The sequence below is a fragment of the Rhinopithecus roxellana genome, chromosome 1, assembly GCF_007565055.1.
Source record: "Rhinopithecus roxellana isolate Shanxi Qingling chromosome 1, ASM756505v1, whole genome shotgun sequence".
In the NCBI taxonomy this organism is placed as follows: Eukaryota; Metazoa; Chordata; class Mammalia; order Primates; family Cercopithecidae; genus Rhinopithecus; species Rhinopithecus roxellana.
This window is the reverse complement of record NC_044549.1, coordinates 44,626,381-44,641,897: the sequence shown is the minus strand read 5'-3', so window position 1 is coordinate 44,641,897 and position 15,517 is coordinate 44,626,381. Positions and strand designations below refer to the sequence as shown.

General features: G+C 51.4%; 1 protein-coding gene across 6 annotated transcripts in view; it reads left to right on the top strand.

Annotated features, from left to right (window-relative positions):
- MYLK (myosin light chain kinase) overlaps window positions 1-15,517 on the top strand; it is a 223,453-nt gene that overhangs the window by 141,820 nt on the left and 66,116 nt on the right. For 4 of the 6 annotated variants that reach the window (XM_030942155.1, XM_030942139.1, XM_030942161.1 and 1 more), the window contains 2 exons: window positions 1,398-1,514; window positions 12,114-12,200. In XM_030942155.1, coding sequence (XP_030798015.1) covers window positions 1,398-1,514; window positions 12,114-12,200 — 204 coding nt within the window. Of the gene's footprint in view, window positions 1-1,397; window positions 1,515-1,860; window positions 1,977-2,639; window positions 2,761-12,113; window positions 12,201-15,517 lie in introns of those variants that run through there. The other 2 variants (XM_030942164.1, XM_030942171.1) reach the window with 2 other exon arrangements.

The following is a 15,517-nucleotide window of genomic DNA, read 5'->3' as shown; positions in this document are numbered from 1 at the left end:
GGTGTAAGAGGTTGGGAGTGGGGTGCAGATCAGCCCTCTTGCCCCAGGTAGTTGATAGGATGAAGGTTTCTCTGTGAAAACATTGCCCAGGTGGCAAGGAGTACAGTGGAATATTACACCGTCACTTCCTCCTCCAGCCTTAGTGAGGCTTTCTGAGCAGAACTGATGTCATCTTTCCTCTTTCTAATCTCCTTGTATTTGCTGGTCAAGTCTGTGCATTTGTATAATGGGGGCAGGGACAGTAGTTGGTGTCCACCCAGAATGCACCCAGCTCTTCCTTCCCAATGCCAGCAGCTTGTGGGACATGAGATGGCAGCTCCAGGCGGCAGAGTGTACGTGGCTCTGGCTCTGTCCTCCTGTGTGACGGCTGCTGCCCTGACAACAGGGGCAGCTTTGAGCAGGATGCCGTGCTATTTACTTGCTTGTGCATCTGAAAGCAAGAACTAGGAACTGCCGCCCTTATGCCTGGCCCAGCAAGCCTCTTTCCACACCCTGGGGAACCTCCGCAAGGGGGCACACAGAGGAGAAGTAACCAGCCCTGGGATGAGAGAGCTGGCAGGGGCCAGGACCAGACCCCAGATTTCTGTGTGTGCCTAGCTGACACCTCCTTCCCCAAACCAGGCCAGAAGATGGTGCTGGGAGTGAAGGCAGGCCCAGGGGAGAGTCCATGGAGAAGGAAGGCCATCCCCACTTCTCTCTGGAGCAACCAGAAGACCCAACTCTGAAGGGAGGCAGCCCCAGAGGGCCCCTCTGCAGGCCCAGCGCCCTTCATTGGCCGTGGTTCTCCAGCTCAGACACCCTAAAAAGTCAGCTCCTGGGGCCCTGGCTGTAGTCACCACCTCCCAACAAATCTTCCCACAGGCCAGTGCCCCTCCTGGACAAGTGCTCCTAGCCTCCTCCACCCACTTCTTTACTCATAGCTCCCTTTTCCAGAATGCAGTCACAGCATCACTGTTGTAAACAGAGTGGGACCCCCTCACCTGTCACTGTTCCTAACAGGTCTGTAAGCCTGTGTCAGACTCCTTTTCTCTCTTGGTGACGTCCAGGGGGCAGGGCCTGTGTGCATCTCCTTCTGTTGTATTGGATGGTCTCCAAAGGCAGAGGCTATTTCTTTCCCTTCTTTTGCAGCTTTCTATTATGTCCCCACAAGAGGACTCTTTGGAGTAGGGGAGGAGGTATCAGGAAGGAACGGATTTAGGGATCAGTTATTTTGGACATGGGTTATAAGCAGAAAGTGCCCTGGCTTTGGTGAGGAGTAGGGGATTGGTTCCCACAAGGCCTCTGGCTTCTGGGCTCCCAGAGGCTGCCCGTGTGAGTGACACTCACCTGCTGTGCTCCAGATGCCAGGGCAGGTACTACGACCACACCTGGTTCACTCAACAATTCTTCCTCCCCAGGCTCACTCTGTTCCGTCTCCATCGAGAAGGCACTGCCTGAGGACAGAGGCTTGTACAAGTGTGTAGCCAAGAATGATGCTGGCCAGGCTGAGTGCTCCTGCCAAGTCACCGTGGACGGTAGGTCATGCCCACCCATCACCACCACCCATACACGGGGGTTCCATTTCTCAGCCCCTCCCTTCCCTACCATACCTTGCCTGTGAGACAAAACTGCCCCCAACACTACCCTCCCTGCCTAAAGGCATTCATTTTGGATGTCAACCTATCGTTTGCCAAGAGAAAAACAGACAGGAAGGAAAGTGGCAGCTCTACTTGATCACCTACATGGCCTCTTTCTTCACCCCTCCCCTGGCCATCCTGTCCCCCTCCCAGTCCTGACCCCCACACCCAGAACCTTCTGAGCTGGGAAGCTGGGGCACCGGGCAGTAGAAAAGACACACCCACAGGAAAATGACTACAGAGTATTTTACAAAAGCCACACAACAAACAAGTGTCCGAGCTGGCAGGACGGACCCAGCAGGGTCAGCCGTGAGGAGGAGGGAGCAGAGCGGGGCCCATGTGGGAGACTTCCTAGAGGAGGTGAGTTGGGGCTTAGTCTCTGGATGGAGAGGACAGGCAGCCTCTGCCAAAACAAAACAGTAATAATAATAATAATAATAATAATAATAATAAAATACTGCAGAGGGAGGTGGGAGGACACGTTGGGGAGACAGCAGGCCTGCCAGGTCTTAGTGGAGTTTCCGTGTTAGGAAGAGGCAGTGCCAAGCTGCAAGGAACTGGGCTTTGTCCTAGGGAAATGCCAGAAGTGCATTCGTGACTCTTTTTTCTCTCCTTCCTGAGGAGTGTAGAATTGGAGCCTGAGAAGTAGGACGAACCTCGTGATGATTTAGATGAGGAAATGCAATGGAGGGGGAGGGTGTTCCCTGGCACATTTAGGGCAGAGCCGAGCCGGGACCAGAACCTCATCCCAAGACCCACAACCCAGTGTCATTTCTTTGTATTTGGCACTTACCTGGAAATGTTTCAAAAAGTAGTTTTGGGGACATAGTTTCTTGCCCTTGAAATGTCTGATTAATAACCATCAGAGACACATCAAAAACTAGTGTCCAAATAAGGCATCTTGAAGCCCAGCTTGCTTATTCTTCTCCCTTCTGGGTGTGATCAGTTAAGTTCTGAAGTCCTAGTGTGTCTCACTGCCATTCCACACCATGTAGAGCCCATGTCCTCATTCTGGACTTTACAATCGGTTTCCTGATCACAAAGCTGAGCTCTATGGAACATGATGAATAGGAGAGAGGTGGAAAAGAACGTCTTTTTTGTAAAAACACAATGGCAGCACGAATTAATTGTTAGTAGCCGAAAGGTAAGCTGAACTCATCTAATATTGTGTACTTTTCCTTGGAGATTGTGCGTATATGTGCTAGAGGGACTCTGAGTCTAAGGAAGCAGACTCGATGGGTCCAAGTTTATGGTCAATTCAGAGGGGGCATGGGACACATGTTTTGAAGTTCTGCACAGGGGATGCTGTGGCTGATGACTCCTGTGTGGAAGTCTGTCCTCACCCAGGCTGTCACCCACTCGGATCACAGTCCTGCTTCTTTCTGTACAGGTGCTGCATTAGTAAAGTATAGCGTTTCTGGAAACTTGATCCTTGAAAGCCCACTTCTAATACCCCTCTGCTCATTTGGGACTCAACTAGTGAAGGAATTTCCTGAGCTAGTGAAGGAGGTTATCGGCTTTTGAAACCTCTTTAGGTCGTATTTGCATGGCTACCTGAAGGCAGGAGAGCAATTCATTCTCCTTATCGATAAAATGTCAGCACCTTTTCCAGATCTGTTTTCAAGATGAAATTTCCTTTTCCCCTACTGAATACACTTGGGGATTCTTTTTTTTTTTTTTTTTAAGGTTTGGGAAATTCATTCTGCAACTTAAAGGGCTTTGTTTGCCCAGAGTCTGCTGGCAGATTCCCTTGTCCGCTCTGCTAATCTTGATGACCATCATGATTTATCCCTAATTCCTTCAAATGCAGAGTTTGGCCTCCAGCTGCAAATTGGGAGCTAGGTCTTGGAAGAAGAGCTAGAAAAGTGAAAAGAGGGAGCCCAGCTGAGATAACAGGACCGACTCTCAGTCCATTGGGTTTGGTTTTGTTGACAGAAAGGATAAGGCCAGCCTCTTCCCCCTGCTGTTCTTTCCCTGTTGCTATACTTGCAGATACATTAGTGTCCTGTATGCAAGGTGGGCGTTCGCCCACATTTAGCTTTATTTTTCCATCAAGAGCCTCTCTAGGAAAGTGGTAAAGGACTGTGGTCGCCTTGACGGCTCCCCTGTCGCCTTTCTATCGTCTGGTGCTCCACCCCACTGGCTAGGCTAGGTCTCCTGCCCTCATTCTGTCCCCTCATCCCCTCAGCTCTCCCTGTTCCCCAAGTCATCATACTTGACTTGGGGATCCCAATGGGTTTGTGCATCCCCTGAAATTACAGGCAAAATGTTGCATTATGTGGGTTGGAGCATCTTTCTGAAGAGAGGGGTCCGTAGTTTTTAGTCGAATTCTTAAAAGGAGTCATGAATCAGAATACATTGAAGAACTACTTGCCCTAAGGAGCAACAGTGACTGAATTTTCAAGCCCGGCCATTGTGTGGGCTCTTCCAGTGTGTCTCCAGCTGCAACTGCCCACCCGACCTCTGTATAGAACTAGGCCTTCATCCCTCTTATGGGGCAATGAGGTCCATCTCCACTAGGCGATGGGACTACAGCTGGTGCTGACTTCAGACTGGCTTCCTCAGCCACGCAGCAGGGCTGGCCTGGCCCCTGAAAGTCGCTATCACTCACTCATCCTGTGCCAAACACCATCGAGACCATACATCTGAGGCCAACATATCTTTCAAAATCTCATAAAAATGAGGCAAATGGGGCTCATTGGCCAGTCCACATTACCGACACTACTGATACCCTCATATCTTAAAGATAAGGGATGTCACCTTTATAACACAGCACAGCTGGCTATTTTAGTCATGTGTTTGGGTCTTTTTCCTAAGAAAAGGGGTGTTTATGTACTTTCTTGATTATAGTCATATCACCCTTCCTTCTGAACTCAGCAAAAGACAAGGGTTAACTTGTGCCACATAGAAGGGAGCTAAAACCTAGAGTAAAGGTGGACTTGCCCGAAAACTCATCCGGGAGGAGAACAAGCTGACCTTCAATGCCTGCCCTGGCCAGAGACTCTTGTGCACTTTGCATTTTCAGTCTGTGCAACAGTTGAGCAGGGTGTCTCTCTCAGTGAGCAAACCAAGGCTTGCCAAGGGTCAGCTGCCTTCCGGGCCCCACAGACAGTAGGCGTAGATCCAGTGTTGGGGCTCCACCCTGCACGGTGAATTACAACATGAAATATCCTGGCAGGACTCGGTGTCTGGCTCAGAAACCTGCCCCTTTCCACAGCCTGGTGCAGCCTCCCTGGACAGTGAATTACCATGGCAGGGCCCACTCCCAGAGTGATCCAGACCTTCCTGAGTAACAGCCCTCCCTGTGGGGAGGTCCTTCTGCACATTCTGAGTTTTTGACTCAGAAACCCCTTTACTCTCATTCCAACCCAGATGAGCAGTGAGGAAACTAAATCCTTCCTAGGCCAGAATCCCATGAGAGGAGCCAAAAAGCACCTTAGCCCCTCACTGGCTCATCTAGTCATTCTCAACTCAGGCCTCCTGTCCCCAGCCACCCTGGCTAGGGCACCCAGCTTTTGGTACCAGTGAGACCAGGGCTTTGTGACTACAGAGGGTCATGCATGATTGTGATAGGGAGGGACACTCCAGTGGGTACTCATGCCATCACTCAGTCATTCAACAAATATCTGAGTGCCCACTCTGTGCCAGGCACTGCCGTAGGAGCTGGTTTTAAAACAGTAAATGAAGTAGGAGAAGTTCCAGCTCTTGGGACTTTTCTAGTGGGAGAGAGGCAGTAATGCAGGTGAACAGCTGTGTCATATCCTCAGGTAATGTCACCAGCTATGGAGAAAGCAAAGCAAGGTAATGGGGAAGGGAGTACCATTTTTGGAGGGGGTGGTCCCTGAGGCCCCTCTGAGGAAGGAACATTTGAACAGAGACTGAAGGAAGCCAGGGAAGGAAGAGGGACAAGGTGACAACGAGAGCATAGCCCTGAGCTGAGGACACTGTGCTTGAGGCATTTCAGGATGAGGCAGGAGGCCAGGGTGGTGGAGCCATGAGCAAGGGGCAGGATGGTGGGAAGTGAGGTTGAGGAGGACCATGGACCAGATCCAGGCAGTGTTGGCTATGTCCAAAAAAAATGAGATTTTATTCTAAGTGTGATGGGCCAACACTGGACATTTATGAAGGATCACTCATGTCCATGTGATGACCAGACCTAGGATGAGTCAGAGGGAAAGCAGGGAGCACAATCCGGGGTTGCCACAACAGGGGCGGGAAGTGATCAGATTCATAACCTCTTTGGCTGTAGAGCTGATAGGAACTGCTGATGAGCTGGGTATGGAGAGAGAGAGAGAGAGAGAGAGAGAGAGAGAGAGAGAGAGAGAGAGAGAAGTCAAAGATGAGTCTTAGTTTTCATGGGGGGAGTGAAGATCAATGGTGGGGTGGGGGGAGGGCACGATCAAGAGTTTAGTGCATGTGAAGTTTAAGATGCCCATTTGACCTCTTAAGCAGTCCTGTCATATAGGCAGGTGTTTAGATGAACCTGAAGTTGAGGGGGAGGTCAAGGTTGGAGGCAGGATATGGGGAGCCATCCATACACAGAGGCCATTCACTGCCCTGGGGTTGAATGAGGTCCCTGGAGAGTACAGAGGTGAAGATAAGAAGAGGGAGAGAGAGAGAGGCAGGGGCAGGACAGGGGCCTGCGAAGAAGACTAAGAAGGAAGTACTCCAGTGATATGGGAAGAAACCCAGGAGATGGGGGTGTCCTAGAAACCAAATGATAAGAACTTCAAAAAGGAAGGAATGATCAAGATTAATGTTCCAGGCTGGGTGTGGTGGCTCACGCCTATAATACCAACATTTTGAGAGGCAGGTGAATTGCTTGAGCCAGGAGTTCAATACCAGCCTGGGCTACATTGTGAAACCCTGTCTCTACAAAAAATACAAAAGTTGGCTGGATGCTGTGGGGCATGCCTGTAGTCCCAGCTACTCAGGAGGCTGAGCCAGGAGGAAGCTTGAGCATGGGAGGTTGAGGCTACAGTAAGCCAACATTGAACCACTGCACTCCAGCCTGGGGGACAGAGGGAGACCCTGTCTGAACAAAAAGAGAAGGGAAGGAAGGAAGGAAGGGAGGGAGGGAGGGAGGGAGGGAGGAAGGGAGGAAGAGAAGGGAGGGAGGGAGGGAGGGAGGGAGGAAGGAAGGAAGGAAGGAAGGAAGGAAGGAAGGAAGGAAGGAAGGAAGGAAGATGAATGTGTCAGGTGCTGCTGCCAAATAAACATGAGCCTGGGCACTGGCTATTGGGTTTGGCAACATTGAGGTCATTGGTGACCTTGCAGGAGGGCTTCAGGGGAGTGATAGTAACAACAGCCTCATCCCAGGCATACAGAGACTGAGTCACCTGTTCAAGGTCACCCTAAGTAGCGGAGTGGGAAGTTAAATCCAAGCCTCGTTTCCTAACCACTGTGGTCCACTGTTACCTTGGCCCCTGGGCACTTCTGATTATTGCTTAGCTGATTTTGACCCACCCCTCCTTTGCTGACCTCGGCCCTGCCATATTACTAAGTCTGCTGCCACCCTCACATTTATTCTTTTTTTTTTTTTTTTTGAGACAGAGTTTTGCTCTTTTTGCCCAGGCTGGAGTGCAATAGTGCAATCTCGGCTCACTGCAACCTCCATCTCCTGGATTCAAGCCATTCTGCTGCCTCAGCCTCCCAAGTAGCTGAGATTACAGGCATCCGCCACCATGCCCTGCTAATTTTTGTATTTTTAGTAGAGAAGGGGTTTCATCATGTTGGCCAGGCTGATCTCGAACTCCTGACCTCAGGTGATCCACCCGCCTCAGCTTCCCAAAGTGCTGGGATTACAGGCATGAGCTACCGCGCCTGGCCCACATTTATTCTTTAAATCATCACAGACAACTAACAGGTATTATGTGGAACTAAATATAATTGCTGTTTTTGTAGGTCAAAAACACTTCAATACTGGTGAATGGTATAGTTCAACCTGATCTGATGGTATAAATCAACACAAAGCACTTAGCACCGTGCATACATGGAGTCAGTACCCAGTAAATGTCAGCCATCACCTTCTGACTTGGTCACACCTCCCTCACTCTTCTATTGAGGTGATGTTATTTCCGTTTTCCTTGTGAGGAAGCTCAGACTCAGAAAAGTTCAGGAACTTGCCCAGGGACTCACAGCTCCTAAGCAGCAGAGCCAGAAAGAAGCGCAAGCATCCTGATCTCTCTTCCTTCATATGCTAGCACACTGCTTGCACCCAGTCAGGGAGAGAGGCCAGCAAGGAGGGATGAGCCAACCCAGGGAGAAGCTGAAGCCCAGCCCCTCTGCCCTGCCCCACTGGGGGCCCCTAGAAGCTGGACCCCTCCAAGAAGCTTCCCAAGACCTCATGCCCCCTGCATGGGGTCAGAGTTCAGGGAGCCAACCTCTTGAGGGAAACAAACAAAAAAAAAATGCTGCCCAGAGAGCTTGAGTCCAGAGCCCAGGAGTGGAAGGGGTGAGGCATTGTCCATAGAAGGACAAGTTTTCCTCTCCATGTAGAGGCCCCCCACTTCCCCACACCTCCATCTTCCTTCCCCACACTTCTTTGGGGACACAAGCAAAGGACTTCAGCCTTAGGGGCCTAGATCTAGCAATGGAGTTTAATTTCATCACAAAATGATTAAAATAGAAATTACAAGCTGCTCTTAAACTTATATTACTATTATTTTTATCCCCTGGGCAGTCATGTGAGCACAAAGCTGGTTTTGATTAGGCACATGGCCCTTCCAGCCCACTCCTTGCTGCAGTTCGCATGGAGGTCTGCTGGCTCTGCATCCCTGGCAGGGCCCCGTGGTGCATGCACAGCTCCACCATGCTGACACTTTAGGTGGAGTGCGGTCACCTCCTGAGGCTCCGAGTCTGGGGTGTGCCTAGTTTGAAAGGGGGACTTGAGCCCCTTTCTTCATGGCCAGATGGAAAGATAAAGTGCTGCAGGAACTTCTGAAAATAAGACTCAAAGCACATTACAGGGTAGTGTACTGACACGTCCAGTGAAACCCCAGCACCCTAGAGCCGAGGACGGAGGCAGAGGCAGATGGGGCAGGGCAGGGAGGGCTTTCTGAAGGTGGAAAATTTTAAAGCTGACTCAGAAGGAGGTAAGGGAATCTGGCTATCAAGGGGAACTAATTCATAGGTAAGTGATCATTTTCTTTCTTTTTTTTTTTTTTTTTTCATTTTTTGGAGACAGGGTCTTACTCTATTATCCATACTGGAGTGCAGTGGCATGATCACTGCAGCCTCAAGCTCTGTGGGCTCAGGTGATCCTCCTACCTCAGCCTCCCAAGCAGCTGGGACTACAAGCACATGCCACAGTGCCCGGCTAATTTTTGTAATTTTTATAGAGATGGGGTTTCATCATGTTGCCCAGGCTGGTCTTGAACTTCTGGGTCCAAGTGATCCACCTGCCTTGGCCTCCGAAAGTCTTGGGACTACAGGCGTGAGCTACCGCACCCAGCTGATAAACGATCATTTCCTGCTTTCCAAAACACTGTTGCATGTGTTCTCTCCTTTGGGCTTTGGAACACCATGAGGTAGAGAAAATAAGTGATTCCCTTGTACAGACGTGGAAACAGAGACATGGGACAGTTTAAATTATTTCTCCAAGTTCCCAAGATTGCTGATGACAAAGCCAAAGCTAGAGCTGTTCTCTCTTGGTCTCTACTGTGGTGATGCTTGGAAGTAAAGCCCAACACAACCGCATGAGGACAGAAGGAGTCTCAGTCCCTGCTGCCCTTCTTTCAGGAACCCAGGAAAACTGGGCCTCTTATCCTTTGCTTTCTTGTGCCTCAGCTTACTCATCAGTTAAAAAAGCAAACCCGATCCTTCTTCTCCCTCCTCTATGCTGCAAGACTCACCAGGAGAATGAGTGCTGAAGCCAAGGAGTGCAGAACTGCATACATACTCTGCCCTGTACTCCTCTTCCTTAAGAAGGGCCAGGTGCGGTTGCTCATGCCAGTAATCCCAGCACTTTGGGAGGCCGGGGCAGGCAGATCACCTGAGGCCAGGAGTTCAGGACCAGCCTGGCCAACATGGTGAAACCCCATCTCTACTGAAAATACGAAAAATTAGCCAGGCGTGCTAGTGCACGCCTGTAATCCCAGCTACTCAGGAGGCTGAGGCACGAGAATCACTTGAACCTGGAAGGCAGAGGTTGCAGTGAGCCGAGATCATGCCACTGCACTCCAGCCTGAGCGACAGAGTGAGACTCCATTTCAAAAAAAAGGGGCCAAAAAACAAAACAATTACTGGGTACACCTTTCTTTACATTGTCATCGGCGACGGTTAGAAATGCTGGTCTTCAAGGAAGGGAAGAAGGGAGAGCCCCAGACAAGGGAAGCTTAGACTGACTCCATGCCCCTGGTTTATGGCACCCTCATCCCCAGATATCAAGGGGAAGCACTGCCAGGTTTTTCTGCTTCTTGGAATAGTCCTGGAGCCACTCCCTGTGCACTCCCTGTGCTTGAGGAGAGACGAGGAGTTTTCTGTTGGCTAAGTATCAGTCATCCATGGAGTTTCTGGGTCATACCACGCCCAGACCCCAACCCAGACCAATGAAACCAGGACCTGTGAGGTGAGATACCCTGGCACAGGGGCTTCTAACACACAGCTGAGGCTGAGATCCACCGAGGCTGACAAATAACTATGTCCAGAGGATTTTTCTGTAGCTGAGAATGACCGTGATCCTTGGGGGGAAATGTCCAGTGTAAGAAAATGAAATCATCCCTGCCCTACGGCTTTCTGCTTCTCTGTGTCCCCATGGAATTGGCGTGCTGGGTTACAGGCAGCCTTCTGAGTAGCTTGAGAGTGTCCACTCCAGATAGCAGGGACCCCGATGTGCCATCTGGGGCTCTTTTGCCGGTATGGGAGATGGCGGGAGTTTGGCTTGCAGTGGGGAGTGGAGGCGAGGAAGGGTTTTGGTGTCAAGGGCTACTTGAAAGGGTTGCTTTGGCTGTCTGATCCCCCCACCCCACACCCTGTCATGTACTGCTAAGAAGTCCTACTTAAAGCCCCTAATGGTACATGCAGGGCTTTCTGCTGTCTTTGGTGGGGGATTGCCCCCACAGCCCCTGGAGGCCTGTCTGCTTCTGAGCTGCCATGAGCCTGCGACACCCGCACACAGCCTCCTCCCTGGATTGCCCGAAACAGAGAGGAGGCAGGCACTAGGCTGGGAAGGAAGCCTGTGGGGTGATGATGAGCGGAGGGACTCATGCGGGCAGATCTATGTTCTGGGGAAGGCGAGGGGCCTAAATGCCTCCCAGAAGGAGAAATGCATCCAGAGGCAGCTCAGAGTCCATTTGCTGGGAGGAGGATGTCCCCAGCCCCCAGTTCTGCTCCCTGCGCCCACCCCTCAGGCCCCAGGAGCCCAGTCTAGGCAAGATCAGCCCTGACTGCTAGTCCTGGAGGCGGACGTGAGAGGGCTCTTCCTCCCCAGCCAAGCCTCAGGAATGTGGTGAAGCCTCCGCTGGAAAGTCCCCCCACCCACCCCCTGCCCCCACTGAGCTTCCTCTCCTCAGGAGCAGGAAAAGAACGCCCAGGGAGAGGGCTCCAAGGGGGAGACTGTCTCTCAGTGCCGTCCCCAAAGAGCGCTTCTTGTGGGGAAAGGAAGGCCAGTGAACGTGCTGGGGCCCAGTGATAGCCACTCAACCAGCTCCTCCTTATCCCAGTTCCCGGGTGGTTTCCCCACAGTGTCCTGGGGGCCGGTGAGGGCCTTCCCACCCAGCCCAGCCCAGCCCAGCCAAGTGATGTTTCCCTGCTTGCCTTCCATGAGGGAGGGTTTCCTCTGGCAGAGGGAGTATGGAGCAGAGCCTGAGGGCAGGCACCGCCCAGCATCTTTAGGTCCGCCCAGCAGGCAGCTGTGCCCAGCTTCACTGGGCCTGTTGGGGGAGGGCTAGCAGAGGCCCCACAGTGGGGCCTAGACCCTGTCTCAGAGGTGGGAGGCGTGCTGGCTGCCTGCTCAGAGGCCTCTGTTTGGTTTGTCACTGCAAAGTTTGGTCTACAGAAGACAGTCGGAGAAATCAGAAGCTGTGTGCCAGCTCTAGTCCATGAGCCCAAGAGCAGGGACCCTGTCCCCTCCTCCCCGTATTGGAGAGACAGCCTTTTGGAGACCCAGGATGTCTAGAAGGAGGGACACAAGGCCTGATGGAGGAGAAAGCCGGGGGGGTGAGCAAGGGGTGACTCTGCCCTGACTCTGCCAGCAGTGGCATTCCTGGGGGATCATCCCAAGCTCCCAGGGCAGCCTGTGCGCTCATCTTGCCAAGGTGATCGTGCTGTCTCCACCGGATTAATCAGGCCCAGGGCAGTGGACGGCCCTTCTTTGGTGCTCTCATGGAGGGTGAAGGAGGTTGCCTGGATGCAGGCGCTATTCTGTCCAGGAGGCACAAAGGGCCCTCAGAGTTGGGGGAGGAGTTTGGTCGAGGTGGGATTTTGACCGAGAGGCCCCCTCTGCTCAGTTCCTCAGCAGCTGCTGACTAACGGTTGTTGTTACCTGTTTCGTTCCAGATGCTCCAGCCAGTGAGAACACCAAGGCCCCAGAGATGAAATCCCGGAGGCCCAAGAGCTCTCTTCCTCCTGTGCTAGGAACTGAAAGTGAGTACTCGCCCAGCTTCACCAGGCAGAGGCAGGGGCAGGGACTGAGGGCAGCCTCAGAGCCCCCACTTCCTGGTCACTCACTCTTGCCCGAGCTCCTGGAAGTCTGATGTCTGCCCACACCCCAAAGTGCCCAGTGAACTCCTAATAACAGAACCAGTGGCCTTTTCTCACCCCATCCCAGTGCTCTCCCCAGCCTGTCTCCAGCCTGGGTGGTGTTGCACGTCTCAGTTTGTCCTCCTGTCAGCCCCCCCACCCAACCTCCTTCACGCCCTTTTACTTCCCACCAAGACTCTCGGAGAGCTCCTCCTGATTTCTCCCCCGTTGACCCTGCCCTCCCAGGGGCTCTTTCTGGATTGTAGCTCTGATCTCATCACTCCCGGTTGAAATATGTAGTGGCCCCCAGAGCCTGCAAAACCCACAAGCGAAGCTCCACGTGTTAGTGCCCAGGACACACCCAGCTCGCATGTGCACACATGGTCCCACATGTGGCCTGGCCCCCGCCTGTCTTTCCCGGTGCTACCCCCAGCTCCTTTACTTCTATTTTATACTCAGGCCAAACCGAGCTCTTCGCTGCGCACTACACAGCCCCCAAGTTCCTTCCTTCATGCCTTCTCTGGCACCTCTCTCCATGGGACACCTTTCTGGCAAACTCCTCTGAAAAGTCCCTCATCCCTGAATTCTTCCTCACCTCAGCTCCCACAGTGTCAGCACCTGGCTCCTCCACTCCCTCCTTCCCAGTGTCACAGAGACGTGTCTGGGTCTCATCCTCCCTCCTCCATTGTACAGAGTCTGTTCAAGCGATTACCTTTCAGAATGACACATGCTGTGCCTTGCTCATGGAAGGCAAATCGCAGTGTGGTATAAGAAGCTGAGAGAGAAAGGAGACTCTCCATGACCATAGACAGCTACCTTCCTCTTTTTGGATCTCAGCTTCCCCAGAGCCCACACATCCATTAGGCACCACGCATAGGGTCCACAATGCTTTTACAGGCCTGCCAAATGCTGTAATAGCTTATAAAATTAGAAGAAAAAAGTGAACTTTTAAGTCAAAGACAATGTTTTAATTCATAACATGAATATATTCATCTTTATACCCATGCAGTTATAATTTACATAATTCAAATATAATACTCGATATATAATTAAATCTATGTACTTTTTTTTGGTGGAGGAGGGGCCTAATAAAGGCAGAAGGGCCTCAAAAGTCACAATGTCCCCCTGGCTGCCCTTATAATTTTTCATCTAATTTTGACAGCAGAACTGTCCTTTGAAACCTACAGTCTTAACAGAGGGTGCAGAGTCGCTTGAACATCCCCAGCACATGCTGTGTTTTAAAACAAACAAACAGAAAACAAGATAAGCTCCTAATTGCCCATACTGATAGAGAAAAGTAATTGAGCCTGATTAATTCAGACTACAATCTTTTTCCATTACAACGCAGTGTTTGTGACTTTGTTTTATTCTTACCTTCCTAATGATGAACTTGGGTTCCTCGAACATACCCCAGCCAGGCTGTTGGGGGAACGCAGCCTGGGGCAGCGAAATTGGAATTAATTTCTCATTGATGTTTAACCAAGGTAGATAGCCTGAGAATATCAAGAGTGGACATTTAATAAGTTGTTGGGAATGCATACATAATACCAAGAAAAACCTAGTGAGAATGGGTTAATAATTTTATCTTCCAAAAATATTCCTTGGGCTCGTGCTATATATACTTGGTATGGAAAACTGTGAGCAGAAGAGACAGAGAAATGTAGGAAGGGCACCAGGGGCTGTGAACTGGGGCTATGGCATGGCTGTCCCCCACTCCTGGGTGCAGAAGCTGCAGTGCAGGGGTTGATCTGGTGGGCGGCCTCCAGCCCTCAGCTCCAGCACACCCACTCCAATGAGCCTTTGAGGAGGTGAGATGGGGTCAGAGCCGAACTGTGGAGGAGGAAAACAAGCTTGAGACGATGAGCAAGCAGGAGTTGGGCTCTCTGCCCTGAGAACAGAAGGCTATGGAAACAGCATGCAAGTTGTCACTGTCCGAGTCTGAAGCAGCGGCTCGCACCCCTGGCTGCATGTTATATTCACCTGGGGAGCTTCTAAACCACTGCCACGCAGGCTTCCCCTGTCCCCAGACCAATTACATCAGAATCTCAGGGGTGGGTGCCAGGCCTCAGTATTTGTTCAAGCTCCAGGTCATCCCATGTGCAGTCAAGCTGGAAACCAGCTGTTCCAGGGAGAAGCCTGGTGCCCACACTGTGGGTCTTGAGAAGCAGAAGGGGGTCTCCCCTGCTGCCTCCGTTAAGTGTGGACCCGTGTTGGGGACCCTCACATCAGCATCCTCAGAGTATCGCGTTGCCCAGAGAGCAGAGCAAGGCACCCTGTGGTGGGGAGGCTGGAAGCAGGGAATGAAGCACCATCCGAGTTAGTAGGGGAGCAGCAGGCTGGCAGCAAGTGCTTCATCTCTGCAGAAAACACATTCACAACTGGATTAACTCCAGTAGACGCCACTTGGATTTCACTCTATGTGCAGAGCCCCCATGTTGGAATTTCAGACATCTTGCCCCTGAAAGAATGGCAGTGTGTATCTCCACACACTCCAAAGTCATGGCCACTTTGTACCCCTTTGCTGGCCCACCGCCCCACCCCCCCACCCCCATCACCCCAAACCTGCCGCCCCAGCACTGAGAGCAGTGCCAGGCTGGCTACAGCTGCCCTCCACCTGCTTGCACCCCGCCCTCTTGTCCTTCAGAAGCCTGTATCCTGGGGGCCTGAGAGACACCCTGGGATTTGTTTCTGGAGCGTCCTGAGAAGGCGGCTGCCCAGAGATGGAAAGTGAAGGAGATGTCTTTTAGGTCTGCACCCGTTCTTTTCTCCCTTTGGAGGATAATTCTTAGTTTATTAATTATATACATTATATATGCACACATTCTTATTTAAGCATTTTAAACAATATGGAAATATACTATGTATAACGTGAAAGTCCTCTTTCATCTACCCCCAATTCTACTCAAGCCCCAAAAATCCTCAATGACTTTTTCCATGCATTTTTGTATACATGCACAAGTACATCCATTGCATTTTTGCCTCACAGAGATGGAATCACACAGTCTGTACACCTCTGCAACTTGCCTTTTTCTCTTAGCTTTGCCGTCCCCAGTCTGATTCCATGAGTGATCTGGCTGTGTGTGTGTGTGTTCATCTGTGTCAAGGGTTGAGAAGTACCTAGTCTAAGAGGGAAATCCATCTTTCCTGGGGTGAGGCTGAGTGATTTTCTCATCAAACAGATGGTGACCAGGTCCCTCTTCTGCACACCTCCCTCCCTGCTG